The 19,750-nt window shown below is 43.5% G+C and overlaps 1 protein-coding gene and 1 long non-coding RNA gene across 3 annotated transcripts in view; both read left to right on the top strand.

The window, feature by feature from the left end:
- The first annotated feature begins 1,713 nt into the window (after positions 1 to 1,713).
- LOC149322660 (uncharacterized) overlaps positions 1,714 to 19,750 on the top strand; it is a 169,279-nt gene continuing 151,242 nt past the window's right edge. The window contains exon 1 of the long non-coding RNA XR_016272019.1: positions 1,714 to 2,240. This is a non-coding gene — a long non-coding RNA (uncharacterized LOC149322660). The remainder of the gene's footprint in view (positions 2,241 to 19,750) is intronic.
- HOXC6 (homeobox C6) lies at positions 15,990 to 17,823 on the top strand. Of its 2 annotated transcripts, none has more exons than XM_089481156.1 (2): positions 15,990 to 16,389; positions 17,349 to 17,823. In XM_089481156.1, the coding sequence occupies exons 1-2, from the start codon at positions 15,990 to 15,992 to the stop codon at positions 17,657 to 17,659; spliced, it is 711 nt and encodes a 236-aa protein (XP_089337282.1). In that variant the 3' UTR covers positions 17,660 to 17,823. The 2 variants fall into 2 exon arrangements, with proteins under 2 accessions (XP_089337282.1, XP_089337291.1); XM_089481165.1 differs by having other exon boundaries at positions 17,325 to 17,823.

The raw sequence follows: 19,750 nt of genomic DNA, 5'->3' as shown, positions 1-19,750 counted from the left end.
CTAGTACAAATACATCAGCACATCTGAGAGTAAAGTCTAAGAGTTATCACCATTAAAAAGGGCCTCTGTGGTCCGATATTGAGAAATCTGGAGGAATTATGAAATCGAGAGTCGACTATATTCATTTTCTGTATCAAGTGAGAAACAGCTTGTTTTGAGAAGCACACCGTGGGAGTAGCCTGATCCACCTTTCTTTCTTTCTTTCTTTCTTTCTTTCTTTCTTTCTTTCTTTCTTGGATCTGAAGGCCAAGCGGGAGATCACTTGCCCCATTTGGGAAGTATACTGGGTTCAGTTAAAAGGAGACCCCCCCCCCCCCACCAGACTGAGATCTCACTTCAGAGGAAAGCTCAAACTGGGGAAGTTCCCTAGAGCTGGGTTGAAGGCTTTGGGGGCGACCTTGATATGTTCGGTTGGCATCTGGGTTCTCAGAAGAGCGCCAAGTGTGGAAGGGAAGGCAATGAAAATGGCAGGCTTGGAAACAGGAGAAAGGAGGCACCTCCTAGGAACAGAAATACGGGTTTATCCCAGCCTGGGAATTTCATCCAGGTTCTGGTCGAAATGAATAACCTTATTTTTGAGATGCTTTATGGAGAGAAGACGCTGATATAGGTTTTCTCCGTGCTTAAACACAACACACACACACACATACATACATACATATATATATTCGTGTGTTGTTTCTCCATGTCTCATCCCCTCCGACACCATTTCATTTACTAGATGAAAGGGTCCAGTCCGGAAATGTGGACATCAGTGGGGTTTGTGGCCCTGCTGGGCTGCCCTTGAACAAACAAATGAGAGCCGGAATAAAAACAATAAGCAAATTACCGGCGATAATAATAAGAAAAGTAGGATGGCACGGTGGACTTCTAGCCTCTCTTTCCCCCTCTCCCCACCCTCCCTTTGCATAGTAGCCACTGTCTGTGTCTGCGTGTGTGTGTGTAAATGAATAAATAGGTGTAAAAAGCGAAACCCCTCATTCCTTCTCTTCCTCCCTCCCGATCCCTCCAAAAGTATCTCAGTGTTTATCTCAATTAAGGAAGGAAAATGTGGATGAGAAAAGAAAGACTTGGGGAAAAAAGTCGGCGTGGGTGTGTGTTCGCTCTCATGCATGTGTGTGTCTGTCTGTCTCTCTCTCTCTCTCTCTCTCTCTCTCTCTATATATATATATATATATATATATATATATATATATATATTCTCCACACATATAGACACACACATGTAGCTGTCCAGAAAGAGGGTTTCTATAAACATGGCGACAGAGAAGAGCATTTGCACTCGTCACAAAAATGCAACGCATTCTTGGTTGTTTGCAGAAAATTTACAGCTGAGCAATAAAAGTTTACGACTGAATCACAAGTTGGATTGGCCACAGGAAGTCATGTGGACTCCATCCATGAACGTGAACTTTTTATTGTGGTTTCTCTTATGACTCTTTCGCAGTAGTCCTTCCTTTAACAGTCCAAGCAGTGCCAGTGAAACGGGGGTACGATGGTATCTGTATTTTTTCCTCCATTTAATTATTATTAATATTTTTGTGGGGGGTGGGTGGGGCAGGGGGGGCGAGGAATCTGGAATTGTCTCTGGTCTTTCCCCCCTCTCCCTCTCCCTCCCCTCCCCCTCTCCCTCTCCTTCTCGGTCTTCTTCCTTCCTTCCTTTCTGCCTCCTTTCCTTCTTTTTTTTCCTTGGGATTGGAATTGTTGGTTGCTCTGGGCATTTTAGGAATAATGAGTTTACTGCTGCGGCTGGTTGCCTCCTCCTCCTCCTCCCATTCTCCACCCCTAGGGGCAAAACGCAACACATTTCTTTGGGAGGATGCAATGACGAGGGGGACCAGGAGTTGTAAATACCTTTGATTTTTGTTTTGTTTGGGGTTTTTGAAGAGGAGGGGGAGGAAAAAAAAGAAAGAAAAGAAGATACGCTAGCCCCCTTTTTTTTGTTTCTCCCCTGTACCCTCATGCCATGTTCAAAAAGAGAAGGACTACTTTATGGTTCGGTTTATTTTCTTTCTTTCCTGATTGTTTTTCTTTCTTTCTTTCTTTCTTATTTATTTTTTTGTTGTTCTTGCTGTTTTTCCTCTCTCTCCTATATATATATATATGTTTCTGTGGAGCTGAACATAGCGGAGCAGAAAAGAAAGAGAGAAAGAGAGGGCAAGACAGAGAGAAGGGAAGGAAGGAAGGAAGGAAGAAAGGAAGGAAGGAAGGAAAAAAAGGAAGGGGAGAGAGAAAACCGGGTAAGTGTTCCCTTATTGGCTAAAATGTGTAACTAATGATCCATGGCGGTGGGTGTTAAAGATAATGATGCATCGTGGTCGCGTGAAGCAAACGAAAAGAGGGGTGTAGCCTGGTTATGACAGAATATGATCAGGAGTGGATCGGCGCAAATGTGGTTAATTCCGGGGGCTTTGGGGGGAAAGAAGGAGGGGTGGGTGGGAATGGGTTTGCTGGCGGTGATGTCACTGCGGTCTGGTTTGCTGGAGACGGGAGATGCCGGCTGCAGTCTGCCTCCCCTTTACAATGGTGCAGTGTTGACTCCGGTGGGAGGGCTGGGGAGGAGGAGGAGGAGGAGGAAGCACGGGCCTTGCGCGCCCCCGAGGTGTGTGGAGGGGGAGAGGCGGCTGTCGGGGGCGCGGAAGCCCCTGTGGTGGTAGCTCCCAGCGGTTAAAGCCCACCGCAGGGTCAGGATCGAGGCTAATGTAAGCCTTGCGCACCAGCTCCTCGGCTCCCCATTGATTGTTCCCACAGAAAGAAAGAAAGATGGAATAAACAAGCTAACAACAGGAACAACTTTTCCTAAGGGGTGTGTGTGTGTGTTTGTGTGTAGTGGGTACGTCTCCCAGCACATGCGCAGTGCTCCATGCCTTGTTGGAGGTTGTGGTACATACAAGAAAGGCAAGCAGGCAGTGCCATTTTTTTAATGAGCAATTACGGGTTGGCTCTGTTGGTTGTGTATCAGGCGGTTTCTTACCTTTCCACTCCTCCTCTCCAACACCCGCCTCCCCTCCAATCCCCTCCAACACATGGTTTCAATTGGCTCCTGGGGGAAGCTTCTCACTGGAGACATGGATTTTTAGTCTATTTTTAGACGCTGTTCCTGGCCGTGCGAGTGTGTCTATTTTGGTGCACCGTCAGCATCATGCTTTTAAAATACATACATACATAAATGTTATTGAGGGAAAAATGTTGTCCAATATAGCAAGCCTTCTTCTTGTCTTGGTTTACCTCTGGAGGTGATGTGGATACCTGTTTAAATACTTTAGGCCATAACTTGTTTTGGTTTGGATTCGATGACCCTACTGTTTCGGAATGGCTCTCCTGCTTTCAATTGGCAAACGGATGAATGTAGCATTACTGAATTGTTTTTTTGAGGGGGGGTTACAATGTTGACCTTGCTCCTTCCAAATCTGAAGCAAAATGTATGGCATCCTCACTTCTGTCCTGTTTTTTAAACTGTTCTCCTTTCAAAGTATATGAACAAAGTATGTAGGATCTCCACTTCACATGATTTATTTTGCTTTCCTTTTCTTTTTAAATCCCTCCTTCCCTCCCTCCCTTCCCTCCCTGTCTTCCTTTTCTCTTTCCTTCCTTCTTTTCCTTTTCTAGACCCCTCTCCTAGATAGATAGATAGATAGATAGATAGATAGAGATACACATTGTGTGTGTGTGTGAGCACACTAAACTAACAGCAAATATGATCCTATTGGGACTGTACATCTCTGTATCTAGAATCTCTGTCTAGAAGCTAGATAATGACTAATAGGAATCTGGATTTCCCTTGCTAAGGTAGACACAGGCTGTATCCCAACCACTACAGATAAATTAATGGGGATAAAATAATAACAAAAACCAAAGCAGGGAAGACCAAGGCTTATGACAAAGAGCTGTTGGTGGGAGGGAGGGGAACAAAGACCCAGGACCCCTCGTGAAGTATTATAAATGGCTTCCCCTTGCCAATATTAATACAATATGCTGAGATGCAAATCTTGGGAACGAGACACCCTGTTTGTCTCTCTTGTTTTAGGCCCTTCTTCAGCCTGATTTCCCCCTAATGAAATATTTAACACATTCAGCATCAAGGTTTTATAAAGGCCTCGCTGCAATTAAATGTGCCACTGAGCCCCGGCAGTGTGCTGGGCTTTTTGGAGGGGTTTCTACAATGAAACGCCTCCCTCAGTGGATTGCTGGGTGCCTTGCCTTGAATTACGAGGGTAATACAAACAGGGCAAAAGTAACTGTATTCTTCCTGAGGGCTGGGGTACAAAGAAAGAAGGAAGGAAGGGAAGAAGGAAAGGAATGAAGGAGTTGGACTAAAGGCATCCCAATTGTGCCAGCCATCTTACTGTTAGGGAAACAACAACAGCAACAGCAACAGAAGCAGCAGCAGCAGCAGCCATCAACTAACCTTGTATATTCTGTAAATAAAAGAAGGAAAAACACAGCGACGGGTAAGTGGGATGCTTGTGTGTATATGCACCGACATATATGTGCATGCATAGATAGATAGATAGATAGATAGATAGATAGATAGATAGATAGATACATAGACAGAATGAGAGATAGGTAGATGGAGGTATAAGGCACTACACTAAGCCTCCTGTTTTGTATGTGGCTCTTGAGATAAAGTCTGGTTAGGAATATGCTTGCTGGACAAGGACTGCGGGACCCTTGTGCTGCAATGGACTGGGTCTGTAGCAATGGCACCTTTAAAGGAGAATAACCTCCACTCCGGTGAATGGAAATGCTTACTACCTTTGTCATTGGCAGGGTGGGAGGGGTGCTGTTGGAAGAAACCCATTTGGCTTACTTGCAAGTAATTGGATTTAAGAGCAGGGTATCTAAGTGCCCTCCCTCCTTTGGCTTAGTGGGCTATTGATATAAGCTGTTGGTGCCGTGGCTGTGGCCTAAAAGGGTGTGCTGTATAAAGGCCTTTTAATAACTAAAGGGTGCTTATTGGAACCACATGGTCGCTGAAATGTCTTGGTCTGCTACTAGTAGTATCGCTTCGCCTTCTCCACTCAGGGTTTTGAAGTCTGGGTGCCTGTTTCCGCCTGTGGAGGCCAGCTTGTTGGGATAAATGAATCTCTTTTCTGGGTGTCGTAGTTATAAAACGTTATTTGCTTGTGTCTTTTGCTCCAGCCTTCTGCAACAATCACCTCCCCCCCCTCTCAGATCTGAGGATCTCCCATACAAAACACATTTTAACGCATCGATTTTGCCTTTAAACTGACATATGGCCGTTGTTCATAAACTCCGAACATTTGAGTAGATATGAAAGGACGAATAAGGACCTGATTTATATTCTCTGTATTTTAGAGACTAAACGGAAGGAAATGAATGGCTCCTTTTATCTATAACATCACCGTAGACCAGGGATTGTAGTGAAAAGAGTCAAGCGTTATTGACATCCAGGTTCAGGAAGGAAAAAGAATAGACTGGTGGCAACATATACAGGACCAAAAATCCGATTATAGGATAGTTGTGTTGGCCTCTGGCGTGGGTTTTGATCCTTGATTTAAAATGATCGTAAACGCTGCAGTAAATGTAGAGACTGAAAACCACACATTTGACATGGTAATATGAATCATAGATATTTATTAAGATGGCTAGGTCCCTAATAAAAACAATTGAAAGGAACTTGGTAGGAATTCCAATTATATATCTCTTGGTAACCACACAAAGCAGCTTTATTCCAATTCTTTTTCTAATCATAATTATAATCATTGTGGTAATCATAATAATTTCCAAACTCTTTTTTCACCCCAGCACAGAGATGGAGTGAGAAAAAGAGGGAAGAATGAGATAGGAGGGTGGCGGGGCGAAAGCATATAGTGAGTCAAAGGTCTGCCGTCACAACAGTAATAATACTCTTAAAGCCAGGCAGTATACCGATTTACATTCCTTTCCATTTATTGAGAGGGGCGGAGAGGCTGGCGATCTGCTCAGGAGCTAGGAGGGATTGCAGAAGAGGCTATAATCAGGATTTTGTAAATTAGTGGCCAAAGGAATGGTTGTCTCTATATGTGTGTGTGTGTATGTGTGTGTTTTCTTAAGTAACAAAAGCAACCACTTTATAAAAATTAGGAATGATCCACCTCCTCCCCAACTGTATCCATAAAAGTGGGGAAACTGTTTTTCCTTGGTTTTGTAGCTTGTGGTCTGGGATGCCTGCGCGCATGTGTGTGTCATTTGAGACGCATATTTCCATTGTGTTGGTTCACACCATATTTATAGTCTGTTTACTGGCCCACAATTTTAACAATATTTCTGCACTTATTTCCCTTTCCCTCCAATGAAGATAATGATGGTACAATCCTTTTCCCATTCATAGGGGAACAAACCGCATTGAACTTTATGGGATTTAATTCAGAGTAAAATATGTGTTGGAATTTAGTGCCTTTGGTGAAATTTTATGATCTTATTTTTTTAAAATTTCTGCACCTGCCAAAACACTTCTGAATGAAGTAAAGCAAAAAATCAAATCAAATCAAATAATTTAAATAATAAAAGTGTTATTTCTTAACTAGAAAACAACCAAAAGCGTACAGTTAAAAAAATAATTCTGTTTCTTGGTGAAGTTGAAAAGATTCATCACAAAGAAACACAAACAAGGAAAGGGGTATTCTGAGAGGGCAAGTGCAGAAGGGACCCTGGAGGCGTAAGAAACTGTACCTATGTAGTGAGTAAAAATTGTATGTAATCTATATTATATCAGTACTGTTTCTCACAGATTTGTTTGGGTGTCTGCCCTCCAACACAATTAGACCGTGTGTGAGAGTGTGCACACGTTTTAACATTTCTTCTTTAGAGCTGTTCTACAGAGTATATAACTGAGTGGCTTGGCTTGAGGTTATTCAGCCCAATTTATTTGGGCTTTAAAACCGTTTTAGCATTACTTCCTCTGACTTTGGCTGCATGGAAACGTGCAAAGCTGGGAAGAGTTGGTTTTACTCGGGTGGTGCCTGGGGATGCACTATTTGTTGCTTGTTTCTTTTGGATTGTGTCTGGTTGGTTGTTCCCCCACCACAGAGGAGAAGGTTGGCTTTGTGTTTTGGGAGCCTACATGTTTTAGGGGGCAGATAGGAAGAGATTAAAAACCCATAGCTGTTTTGATCCCTCCAGTGCCTATGGATAGCCAGGAGTCAAAAGATCAAATGTCCCTTTGTTGTTGATTAGAAGAGATCAGACTCTGTCTATTTTGGTGACATTTCTGTGTTATCTCCACAAATGTACGATTGTGTGTGTATGTGTGTGTTTTTCCTCCTGGCCTTTTTTTAACATACTGGCTGCTCTTAGCTTTGCGGCAGGCCATGGCCTGTCCTTTCTACGCCTTCGCATTGTGGCTGCCCTTGTCTAACTTGGAACCTAACTAAACCTATTATAAGCCCAACAGCGAGATTTAAAGCCTGATTCGATCCCCGCAAATGGTAACCTTTGCAAGGGCTGATTCTTTCTTTAACTGGAGTGAATTTAGCCTCCTGTGGTCTGGACTGGTTTAGGGTGTGAGTTTGGCTTTACTCTGTTGTTATTGTTTGCAAGCTTCCCTCCGTATCCTGAGCCTTGTTACTTTAAGGCGTGGGGTCTTCTTATCAGGTTCATCAGATCGTTTGGAAAGGACTCGGTTGGGTTGCTCTTTTTCGAAGGGCTTCTCACCATAGGCCTTTAGGGCCAGTCTCTGTGGATTCACCCACCCACTTACCCACCCGCATGCACCCGCCCAGACAGACCTCTTATTTGGGGGCTAAGAAAGCTTTGATATTCGGTTGCTTGGGAGTGCGTTTGTTTTCCCCCTCGGTCTCTGTCCCTTTCCTTTTAATTGCCATCTCCCCCCCCCTTTTTTTTTTGTTGTTTACGTGTTTTGTATACTGCCACCAAGTGACTGAAAGTTGACAAGCCAACGCTGCTCTCCAACCTGATGTCCTTCTCTTCTCTCTCCCCCCCCCCCTCCACTCCTTGTCTCCCAATTCAGGAGATGGGATGGTTGTGGTGGTGGTGGTGGTGGTGGGAGAGATGGGATGGGGGACGACTAAGACCAAAAGAAATCCTCCCCCCCCTTTCCCCCCCCCTTCTTCTTCTTTCTTTCCAGGACTGGAGAGTTCAAATGCTTGAAGGGGAAACTGGGATAGGGATGCGACGGGTGAGGGTTGTTTAGTACTGGGCTACCATAAAAGCCGGAATCTCTGAGATGTTTACTACCTTCACATTAGGGCTGTCTCTTCCCCTCCTTTCCTTTTGCTGCCCCATAAATTGCCCCCCTCATTCCCCACACTCCCAATTAAGGTTCTGGACGAAGAGACAGTACTTCACAAAAGTTTGGTCCTTCAAAGCTGTTTGGTTGCCGGCTGTGGAGATGATATCTCTCTTCCCTGGGAGCTTCTCCATAGTCTGTTCGGCGGTTGTTTAAAGGACTTTTCGCTTGAGCCCCCCCTTCCCCCCCCCCGGCCTTCCTTCCAGATCGCCGTGCTTTCCACCGGGGTTCATGTATTGATAAAACTAGAGAAGGTACCTCTGAACAGGGACACCGCTCCCCCCCCCCCCATATAGACACACACATACACACAACCACACCTTTTCTGGGTGTAAAAAATGATGAGTGTATTTAAGCAGATCCTAAACGATAAAATTGCCCCTCCGTCCTAAGGGAAGCAAATGGAGGGCATTTCCTACTATGCAAAAAATAAAGTAAAAAGGATTGCCTCTTCAAATATATAGTTTCATTCTGTCGAAGGGAGCCCTCTTTTAAAAAGCACACATCATTAAAGCAAGTAATATGGTGCCATAACTTACTCTTTCTCTCTCCCCCCACCTCCCTCTCGTTCTTTCTCTTCCTCATTTTCTCAAGAACAACCAACCTCACCCCCCCCCCCACCAGCCCCTGCGCTTTCCTGGCGTCCTGAGATTAATTTTTCCCCTCTCCCCCACCCCCATGTGCAAACAATAAAATAAAATAAGGACTCCTAGATAATGACAACCATTTCTCATTGCTGAATTATTCTTCCTGAACGTATTAAAATCGTATTCTTCTTTGTTTAATCTGTTCGCGGGGCCCGTAAGTAGTTGCTTATATCCATATTTTATGTTGCTCTATATAATATCACGCTTTATAATTTTAAGCCGGTAGCTGTTCTCCATGACAACTCGGCGTGACGTCACGACCGCAGCTCCCCTTGAATGTCAAAAGGAAGGAGGGCAACCATTGTACGGAACATTTCCGTGCCATAAAAAGAAAGAAAGAAAGAAAAAGAAAAAAGAAAAAGAAAAAAGGAGTCATCCAAGTCACCCATAAAGTTCTCTGAATTGAACATCCCCTGGTGAAGTTTGCAAAGTTTGGCAAGCTGTTGGAAGACAGGAGACATTACACAGTAGCCGGAGGGGAGGGGTGGGTGGGGGGTTGCAAAAAAGTCCTCAGTGGCCCAAACAACCGGTGAAACACAGACACGCAAATGCCTGTGTGTGTGTGTGTGTGTGTGTGTGTGTATGTGTAAGTATATCCTATTGATTGCTCTGATAAATAAGATCAGTAGAGTCCGAGATCATTTCAAACTTAACATGGAAATTAGTAATAGCGGTAGTAGTAGGAGGAGGAGGAGGAGGAGGAGGATTCCTAACAGGCTAAATACATTCAGGTAGCCAAAGTGTCTGCTTCCAGGGCCCCTGACCGCCAGACATTTTCCAGTCAGAGTTGTTGCTCCAGGAGAAATGCCTTTATAACTGGTCAAAGACTCAACTCCGGTCGGGGCTTCTGCAGGCGGCAACTTGAAAAACGGGGCACCCTCCGTGGAGTTTTGCCGTTGAGCCCAAAAAGGTTCCCAACTTTGGAAAGGAGGAGTTCCGAAGGATCTGGGATAAAAGAGAAAGCTAGAGATAAAGACACACATAGAAACACACAGGATCCAGCACCACCAGCCTAGTCTTGGCTGGGAAGAAGGGTTTTTACACAAATGCCTAACTTCAGAAATACATTTATTTTAAACATCCTTGTGGTTTGTTTGTTTGTTTTTAAATATTTTGTCCTTCTAGCCTTAGACCATCACTCCTTGCCACAATTGTTTTCCCTACTTAAGATCTGTGTTTCGACAATTCCCACATTTGCCATTCCCCCCAAAGCCTAGTATGTTTTGGTTATTACCGTGTTACCTTCCCTTCCATCCCACACCCCAAATCTCTCCTGTCTCCCTCCTTCAAAACACTCCTAAATAGCCCAACTTCAAACCACTGGGGATTCCTTTCTTGCAAATATATATATAAAATTTCCAATAGAAAATTTTCGCTATCTGTGTGTGTGTGTGTGTGTGTGTATATGTATGTATGTATATATATATATATATGAGATCTGGAATATAATAAATAGATTTTTAATTTTTTAAAAAATTAATTTAAAAATAAATAAAAAGAGAGAGCTCATGTTATCTACGTTGTTGTGCATTTGGCCTCTGGGCTAGTATGTATGGAGTAGAGGAAGAAAGAAGAGTGTAGACGAACGTAACAGAAATCAACTACCGAAAGCAGAAAGTTATAAACTGTGTTTTTCTTAGTAGTCATGGCGTCGTAACAAAAAAGCCCCACAGACAATCCAAGGTTTCTGCTAAATGGAAGAAAGTAGCTGTCTAGTGCCCTCTTAAATCGTGGTGTTTTGGTTTTGTTGCTTTATACTGGAGGATATTGCGGGGCCCAACCGCAGAATTTGTGGCAGAGAGAAAGAAAGAAAAGTTTATTGGAAGGGCAGAAAACATAACAAGGAAGAAAAGCCAAGTTCTGCTATGATCTTTGTTATCTCCTTTTCGGTATATGCTGGTCAACAATCTTTATTGATACAGTATCTCAATTTTGCCAAGGCTTTTGGGTCGGATTGGTTTTGTCAGAAGCACTGGGATAAAGTTTAAGCAGAAATGAAAGGAGGAAGAGTGTGAGCGAAACTGGTAATCCGTAGATTTAAAATAACCTGAAAGCCATGATTGTAATATCAGGAGCGGATCAAAACAATGCAAACCTACCCGCCTGTCACAATCGGCCTGTTGAGTTTCATGCGCCATATATGTTGAATTGGGTCTATTTTAATTATTGTTTTTATTATTACTATTCTTATTCTTATTTGGGTATTTATGGGCCACAGCAAGGTTTGATTTAAGAAGGTGCTTCTGTAGAAGTGGGGGGATAACTCCCATGCAAGCTGCTCTAAATAAATAATTACAAGGCGAGAAACCCTCGCCTGCCATAAATGTCAACTCTAAAAAGGCCACGATAACATATATAAGGTGAGATCAGCTGAAATGAGGTATGCAGTTGAAGGTGCCACGTGGATTTTCGTGGAAGGCATTAAAAATGCGTGGTCCTGGCTTCGCAGATGATGATGACCTCACTCTAGGCTTCTCTGTTTCTTTGATCATCTGCCGCCTTTTCTGCTCTCACTAAAGGGATACACAGCCCAGCTTTTGTTTGCAAGAAAAGTGAACCATCAAACACGACTGCCTTACTTTTGGAAAGCGTACACAACATCAGATGCAAAGTGTTGCTGTATCTCGCACAGCCGCCCCTGTACAGCCGCCCGCGCGTACACATGTACACCGTTGCACTGCTAATTCTCGAACCTATAAATTACCCACGAACGGGTGCATCAAGTGTACAGACAGCAAGGGATTCTATACATAGATATGAGTGTGTATTAAAAACAGGGTGGATGGGTGCGCGCGCCACTGCCACCGCCGCTGTCTAAAGGAAAGAGGGTGGAGTTCTCCTTATCAATCTATCAATGAATAATGAAAAACTTTTCCTTCCCCACACGAGAATGAAGGCTCACCCAGCACATGGGCAGTAAACAAACGTGTCTGACCCAGGGCAATGCTGGCTGCTTATTTAAAGCCAACCCAGACACAACCTGCATTTTATGAATAAGCAGTTTTCTACACCTAGGCAACAGACGGGGTGAAAATCTGCGAAGGGTTTGGGGCTTTATTTGGGGGGGGGGGGTGAGGATGGGGGGGACTACCCTTGGGTTGCAAGGGCTCAGCTGATCGCCCTGTCATCTGCACCCGAACAAAACACCTTTCTCCCTGGGAAACAGACCCATAAACAACACAACACACAGCCTCTGCATTTGCATTCCAGGTCAACACAACAAAAAAGGAAGATCCCTGTCTGATAGCATTCTTATTGGCGCTGCAAGATCAGAGCATGAGAGGGGGAGAGGGCATGATAAGTCTTGTTTCCTCCCAGCAATTAGTGGGGATAGAAAACACATGTGTTGAGTGTGCATTTTTTCCAAGCTTTCCTCGAAATCAGTTCATCAATTCGCTAATTACAGCTGAGAGAGACACACACACAGAGAGAGAAATAGAGAGAATGGATCCTAAGGATTTATTTACTTATTTTCTCCCCTCTTTTAACATCAGCGTGGGGCTAAAATCTGGGGTAACAACAAAAAAGGGGGAAACCGTTTATGAGTCAGAGTATGTTATTGCAGCTTTCTGTGGGCTCTTTAACTGCAGGGGGCGGGAAAAGGGGGGGATGGATGCAGAGAAAGACCCAACTGCTATTCAAGAACTACTCCAAGACTTGTGCATATTTTCACTGCTGTGTAGCAGTTTTAATAAAACATCTGTTCTTGCTTCTGCTGATGAGTTTACATAATTGTTTGCAGACCAATTTGAGCAGGAACGGAGTGCTGCTCCACATTTCCCCTGTCCATGTTGGCAGGAGAGGAGGAGAGAAGCGGAAAAGAGTATTCTCCTCTGACCACATTCATTCTGGAAATCTTAATGACACACACACACACACACATATGTACGCACATATGCAAATGTCAAGGACATGAGATGTCCATTGCACCAGAAGTATCAGGCAAAGGAATATGTACACTAGGAGAATACTGAGCCTGGCGTGCAAGTTACCTTGGCGCCTCCATTTCCCATCCCACCAAATGTTTTTTAAAAAGGTTTCTGTGCTAAGTTTCTTTGCGCCAGCTGTTTTCTCTTCCCTATAACTCCAGCACATTTTAGGTCTTCTCTTCTGTTTAGAAAAGTAATAAAACACTTCACTCTCTCCACTCCAAGTCACTTGGTACTTACCCAGGTCTCTTCAAAACAACTCATTAGGACTTCTAATCCCCCCACAACCACCACCACAGACACTCCACTTCTGAAGGCTAACTTTTCCTGTTTGTAATCGCCTCATCTCAGAAATTTTAAGACACTCAGATTAGGATTGTTATAAAACTATGTTGGGGGACACTATTTTCAGGAAACTCAGACCTACCCGAGAGAAAGAGGGAAGCAGAAATTCGGTTACTCTAGACAAAGTCAGAATTTACATTGGAGCATTTTAATTTTTTTAATGTAGTCCAGTCTAAACAGAAACACAAAACTCGAGCAGGAGGTGGAGTTGTTAGAAAACGAACTCTCCCAAAAATGAAAACTAACAGGGAAAGATCTCCTTTCTGTCTGTTCTGGTCCATTGTGTACAGAAACCCATTCAGACATACAGTAGATAAATATAGCAATACACACACATGCACACAAATACACGCATATACTTATACACACACACACACACACACACACACACACACTCATCCATATTCATATCTATACCCATATCTTCTCAGTTAGCATCTGTACTTTTTAGAGTAATTTGGATTAAAATAAGCTTCCCTGCTTTCAATCCACTTCTTTGTCTATTTGGTCATCTACTGCACTAACTATCTTCCTTCATGTACAGGGACATAGGTGCATTGTTATGTATATCTCCAAGTGTGTAAGGGTGGGATGGGTAACTTTTTGGCCCTTTTGCCCATCCCCAGCGCGCGCGCACATACATACACACACACACACACACAGACACACACCTTTCCTCCCAGGGTCTGTGTATTTCCAGCTATAGGCTCCCAGAGCACAATGTGCCAAATAAATCAGAAAGAGAAGAAATCAAAACAAAGATTATATTCAGCATTTACACTCTGGCTGCCTATGATCTGGGTACTAGACTTAAAGGTGCACAAGTTTAGATGCTAAGTATGATAGGACATATACACATGGAGTAGGGAGAGACACATCTGAGGAGATTCTTAACAAGCTGCACACTCCCTTGTTGTCTTATGTTTCCTGGTTCCTCCCCCCCCCCCTTTTCCTTTCCTTAAAAAAACAAAACAAAAACAACCACACCAAGACGTATACAATACATAACTTTCCCCTTCTTATACTGATACACAAGGAATGCTTATCCTTACACAAGATGAATACTTTAGCCCTCCCTCCCCCCCTTTTTTTTTTTTTTTTTTTTGGTCAGTTGTAGTCTCCTTTATGGTTTTATTACTTCCATTGATTACTTTGCTTTGTTGGACAGAGGAAAAAGATCATAAAATCCCTGGGCATCCGGGTTCCTGTCGGAGCAGGGGTGTGTGGGGGATGTACTCCCCATTTTCCTCTCCCAACCAAACCTTTGAAAAGAGATTTCACCCCAAAGAGAAATGTTCAAAGTATGGAGACACTGAGAGGAAACGTACTGAGAGAGAGATTCTACGGAGCTTGTCTGATTTCATTTTATGAGCCATTCCACACGAATTGGACCTTTAAAACAACTACACAAAAGCCGCCCGCCACCCACCCCAACATGTACATGGAAATCAGGCCAGGATATCTCAGTCCCTAATTGAATTTTTAAATAGCAAGTCAATGGAATGATGAAGGAACCTTCCTCTGTTTACAGATCAGCAGGTATATTTTACATTTAAGGAACAATTTATGGCGCGGGATTGAAATTAAAATTAGATTGGCTGTCTCCATTTCAATTAGTGTGTCGGTGCAAATCCACCCTGAAGACCAGAATATAATCCACACTCCAATCTAACTAAATATTTCAAGGGAGAAGTTTTCTAATCACCTACAGTTATCTGGGAGCATAATTTTTTCCCCTTTTCCCACCCTGCCTCACTTTTACAAAGGTAAACACGAGGTGGGCTTTCTAACAAACACCACTCCAAATGGAAAGGTAATGCTGGATTGAAGATTAGGAGTGGGGGAGTGAGCTAGTGTTGAAGATGTAAACATTACCCCAGCAGTTTCCAGTTCTGAAAAATTAGAAAGCATATATCAGAAACAACAACAACAACAACAAGGAAACACCCCAGTATGCTTGAAACAGAGACTTAAAATGGACTGAATTGCAGGGGAGGGAGGGAGGGTTTAGGAGCCCATAAAGTTCTCCAGATTCCAGAGTCCTGGAATCCACTGAAAGATACAGTATCTGTCCAGCTGTCACCCCTTTTCCCTTCCTGGCTTTCAAGATTGTCTTATAAAGAACACAAGCACTTGATTCCAGGTTTATTGACCAACAGTAAATTAGTGGAGGGAAGAGGATTTATGGTTTAATATTTTATGCACACTTGAGATTTATGGCTATAATTTCTGAGCTATTTGATTGTTAGATATTAAGCAAGCATTTTCAAAAGAGTAAATAGCCTGATTCTTTTTCTGCAGGACTCTTTTCTTTTCCCCTCCCTTTTCTTTCTTTCTTTCTTTCTTTAAAGTAAAGGGTTATTTGTACCATAATTAAAAAAACAAAAAACCTCTTCTTTCTTTCTTTCTTTCTTTCTTTCTCTTCTTTCTCTTTCCTTCTTTCCTTCTTTCCTTCCTTCCTTCTTCCTTCCTTCCTGTTCTCCTCCCCTCTTCCTCCCTCTCCCATCCCTCCCACCCCCCTCTCCTCGAACCATACTTACTATTTCCCCCCCTCTTCTTCTAAACCACCTTATATTTAAAATTTCGAGACTTACTTTCAATGCATACTTAGTTTCAACTGGGGAATCAACACAAGCAAAAGCAATTTTTCCGTGTCTTGACATCTAGCTTCCTATTGGCTCACAACGGGTCAGCTGACTTTGTCATTTTGTCTGTCCTGGAGTGGAGCCGTCCCTATAACAATCTAGTTCAGACTACAAACTGGAGACAGAAATAAATATTAAAGAAATCATACAAGCCAGGTATAGGGGGGAAGATATGAATTCCTATTTCACAAACCCGTCGCTGTCTTGCCACCTCACCAGTGGCCAAGAGGTGCTGCCCAACGTGGCGCTCAATTCCACTGCCTATGACCCTGTAAGGCATTTTTCAACTTATGGAGCAGCGGTTGCTCAAAACAGGATCTATTCATCTCCTTTTTACTCACCGCAAGATAATGTTGTGTTTAGCTCCAGTCGGGGACCCTATGATTACGGATCTAATGCCTTTTATCAAGAAAAAGACATGCTCTCTAGCTGCAGGCAAAATTCTATGGGACACAATACACAAACTTCCATTGCACAGGATTTTACAAGTGACCAAAACAGGAGCACGTCCCAGGAACAGAAAACTAGCATCCAGATATACCCGTGGATGCAGCGCATGAACTCCCACAGTGGTAAGTTTTACAGCTCGCAGAGATAAATTAAATAAACTGAACCATCTTTACGACCGTCTCCCTCGCAGAACAGGCTCAGCTACTTTTTATGGCCCCATAAAAACAATAATGTAGCTTCCTCACAGTTTGCCGCTACAGGCCTTTTATTTGTTAAGTTGTTGCAGGCAAATATGGCTTGTTATGCTCTTTCTAATTAAAAGACTTTGAGAGTGTAACATATCTAGAATAAAGTGCATTCACTCTGGTCCCCCCCCCTCCTTTGAAGGGGGTGGTGGGGTGGGTAAAAATAAAATATAGAAAATAGTACCAGGGTATTTTGACTTATTTTACTTTACTAAGATTGACATTTCCCCGTTAGATGAGAAAATATGTTGCTGGTTGTTGGTTTTTTTTACGAAGCGAGGGTTGTAAAGTGGGGTGGATTATTATTATTATTTAAATACCAGTTTTTGATACTGTGATTTCTGAAGTCGTTTTGACTTCCTAATATAGGGCAGGAGAGTGTATTCTTACTAATTATTTTACATTGAAGGTAGATCTAATTAGGTGTGCCCCCCCCCCTCCAAGTTTGCAGACATAATTGAAACAACACGTTCTGATTCTTTGCAAAGAAGATCGGAACAGGCTTTTAAATCAGGAATCCTCCTTCCTCTCTCCTTCCACATGTGATGGAGGCATTTTAATGGGCTGCAAGAATTAAATTGTGGGTGATGCTTCTGTGTGTGAGAGAGAGAGAAGGAGAGAGAGAGAGTGAAAGGGGGAGATGTATGACAATGAAGGCAGAGCATGAAGGCTGGGGTTGGGAGAGTCCTGGTGCATGGGTTTCATTGGGGTCCCCCCTCTTTTTGTTCTTTTCCGCCTTGCTTTCCCCCCTCTTTCTGTTTGTATGCATTTTGCTGGAAAGAACTCATAAATCTGTGGCTAACCGTTTTTAGTTTGTTTGTTTTCCGAATCCATAGGGGTCGGCTATGGGGCAGATCGGAGGCGGGGGCGCCAGATCTACTCCCGTTACCAGACGCTGGAGCTGGAGAAGGAGTTCCACTTCAACCGCTACTTGACGCGGCGGAGGAGGATCGAGATCGCCAACGCTCTCTGCCTAACTGAACGCCAGATCAAGATCTGGTTCCAAAACAGGAGGATGAAATGGAAAAAAGAGAGCAACTTGAGTTCCACCTTGTCTGGGGGAGGAGGCGCTGGAGCGGCCGCGGATAGCTTGGGCGCCAAGGAGGAGAAGAGGGAAGAAACAGAGGAGGAAAAACCAAAGGAATGAACACTGACTCGACTCGGCCAGCTCTCCCTCCCAACCTCCTTCCAAACCCTCCCCAGCAACACACACGATGGTCCCCCTTTCCTTTCCTTTCCTTTCCTTTCCTTTCCTTTCCTTTCCTTTCCTTTCCTTTCCTTTCCTTTCCTTTCCTTTCCTTCCTTCCCTTCCCTTCCCTTCCCTTCCCTTCCCTTCCCTTCCCTTCCCTTCCCCCCCTGACCCCATATTTCCCCCCTCCATCCACACTGTTCCAAATTTTTCTCCTTTTCCGTTCTCTATTACCTTTCTAATATCCCTTCCCTTCCCTTCCCTTCTTCCCCCTGACCCCATATTCCCCCCTCCACCCACCCACCCATCCACCCACTCTCTTCCAAATTTTTCTCCTTTTCCGTTCTCTATTCTCTATTACCACTGCACAATTTATACATTGGATCACATATGAAAAAAAAAGGGGGGGGGGGAGAGAGAGAGAGAGAGAGAGAGAGAGAGAAGGAATGGGGGCAGAGGGGAGAATGTGGGCCTCCCCCTTCTCCTTCCCCCATTCCCCCACTCCTCGGCACTGATCTCCCCACTTTCCTAGCAAGGGTCCAAACCGTCTTGACTTGCCCCTCTGTGGAAACCCACCAGCCCCTGGCCCCCAGCCCCACCCACCATCCCACCGTCCTTTCTCCTTGCCTCCGAGGAGACCAGCTATAGCCACCTCTGCATAAAGACTGCATTTAATGCCACAACCCACCGCACACCCCCAATCCCTCCTGTCTCCCACCCCCCATTAGAAGAAATCCTGGGTTGAAAAAGGCAGAGCACCCCGCAAGAACTGATTTATTGGGGGGGGGGGGGAATCAGGCATGTCAAAAGGAACTCTGAGGTGTAAGCTTCTCAAATCATGATAATGGTCATTATGATGGAGGTGGTGGTAATGGTGGAGGAGATGATGGTGGTGGTGATGAAGATGATGATGATGATGGTGATGATAAAGAGCATCGAATTGCCTACCCCTGTGAAATTCCCTTCCCTTCTGTACCCCCTTCCCTCCCTCTTCCCTCCCTCACCTCCAAGCTATGTCTACCTAAATATAGCATTTTCCAGAGTGAACTAATTGTATTTAAACACTACCTGGGGTCATTATGCATACTACAAACTGTGACAGTTCCTGTGTGAATATTTTTAGCTGTATTTGTGGTCTCTGTATTTATATTTATGTTTAGCCCTGTAATGTTTCAAACAGTATAAAGTGAATGGAATTCTATAGCAAGTAGGAGAACAACATCCAAAAAAACAAAGAAGAAAAAAAATCTCTCGTGTTAACATTCTCTAACATCATGTATAAAGGTCGTCCAGAGGACTATGGTTGAGTATTTAATAAAAACTGGATATTATTTTTAAAAATGTACTGATTGATTTCTGAAATTTAGTGGGGAAGAGATTTAGTAGGCTTCTTGAGCGGGAGGGAGATCCTTTTCTGCTTCTGTCTACCAGCATTTTTGGCTGTCTGTCTGCACCATCCTCGCCACCATTTGCTCAAAAGTAAAACAGGGTGGTGGCAGAAAGAATTTGCTTCCAGCTAGTTATGATGGGGATCTTTTTTGTTTTAAAATATTACCTACACTAGACAGACAGGTACACACACACAGAGGAGCACACACACACAGAAGCACACAGATACAGGGGAGATTCTGCTGCACCACACAATCTTTTCCTCGTTAGAGTATATAGTGAAAACTGCAAGAAATATCTTTCATATCTCTCAGTGATTAAAAACAAAAAGTTTTATTAAAAGATTTTATTTCTTGTTTTCTGAGGTCAGATGATCTGTTTCAGAATAAATATGTTCAGTTTCTTTAAAATAATACCTAAATTTTCTTTTTAAAATATATTGACACTCTCAGTGATCGCTCTCAACAATTTTTTCCCCTTAAATTTATTTCGAGGTGGCAAAAGGGTAGTGTGATAATTTTTTTTCTTTAAAAATAAATTATCCCCGGAAATCTTTAGAAACCGCAGTCGAATATGTAATGCGCACAATAATGCCAGATTGCGGCTTTAGCTCAGGAATGGCGTGAATATGCTCAGCTCAGACACCCCCCCCCCCGAGAC

Source organism: Sceloporus occidentalis, unplaced genomic scaffold, assembly GCF_023333645.1.
Source record: "Sceloporus occidentalis isolate IW3139 unplaced genomic scaffold, rSceOcc1.0.p SCAF_1, whole genome shotgun sequence".
NCBI lineage: Eukaryota > Metazoa > Chordata > Lepidosauria > Squamata > Phrynosomatidae > Sceloporus > Sceloporus occidentalis.
This window is presented reverse-complemented; position numbering and strand designations above follow the sequence as displayed.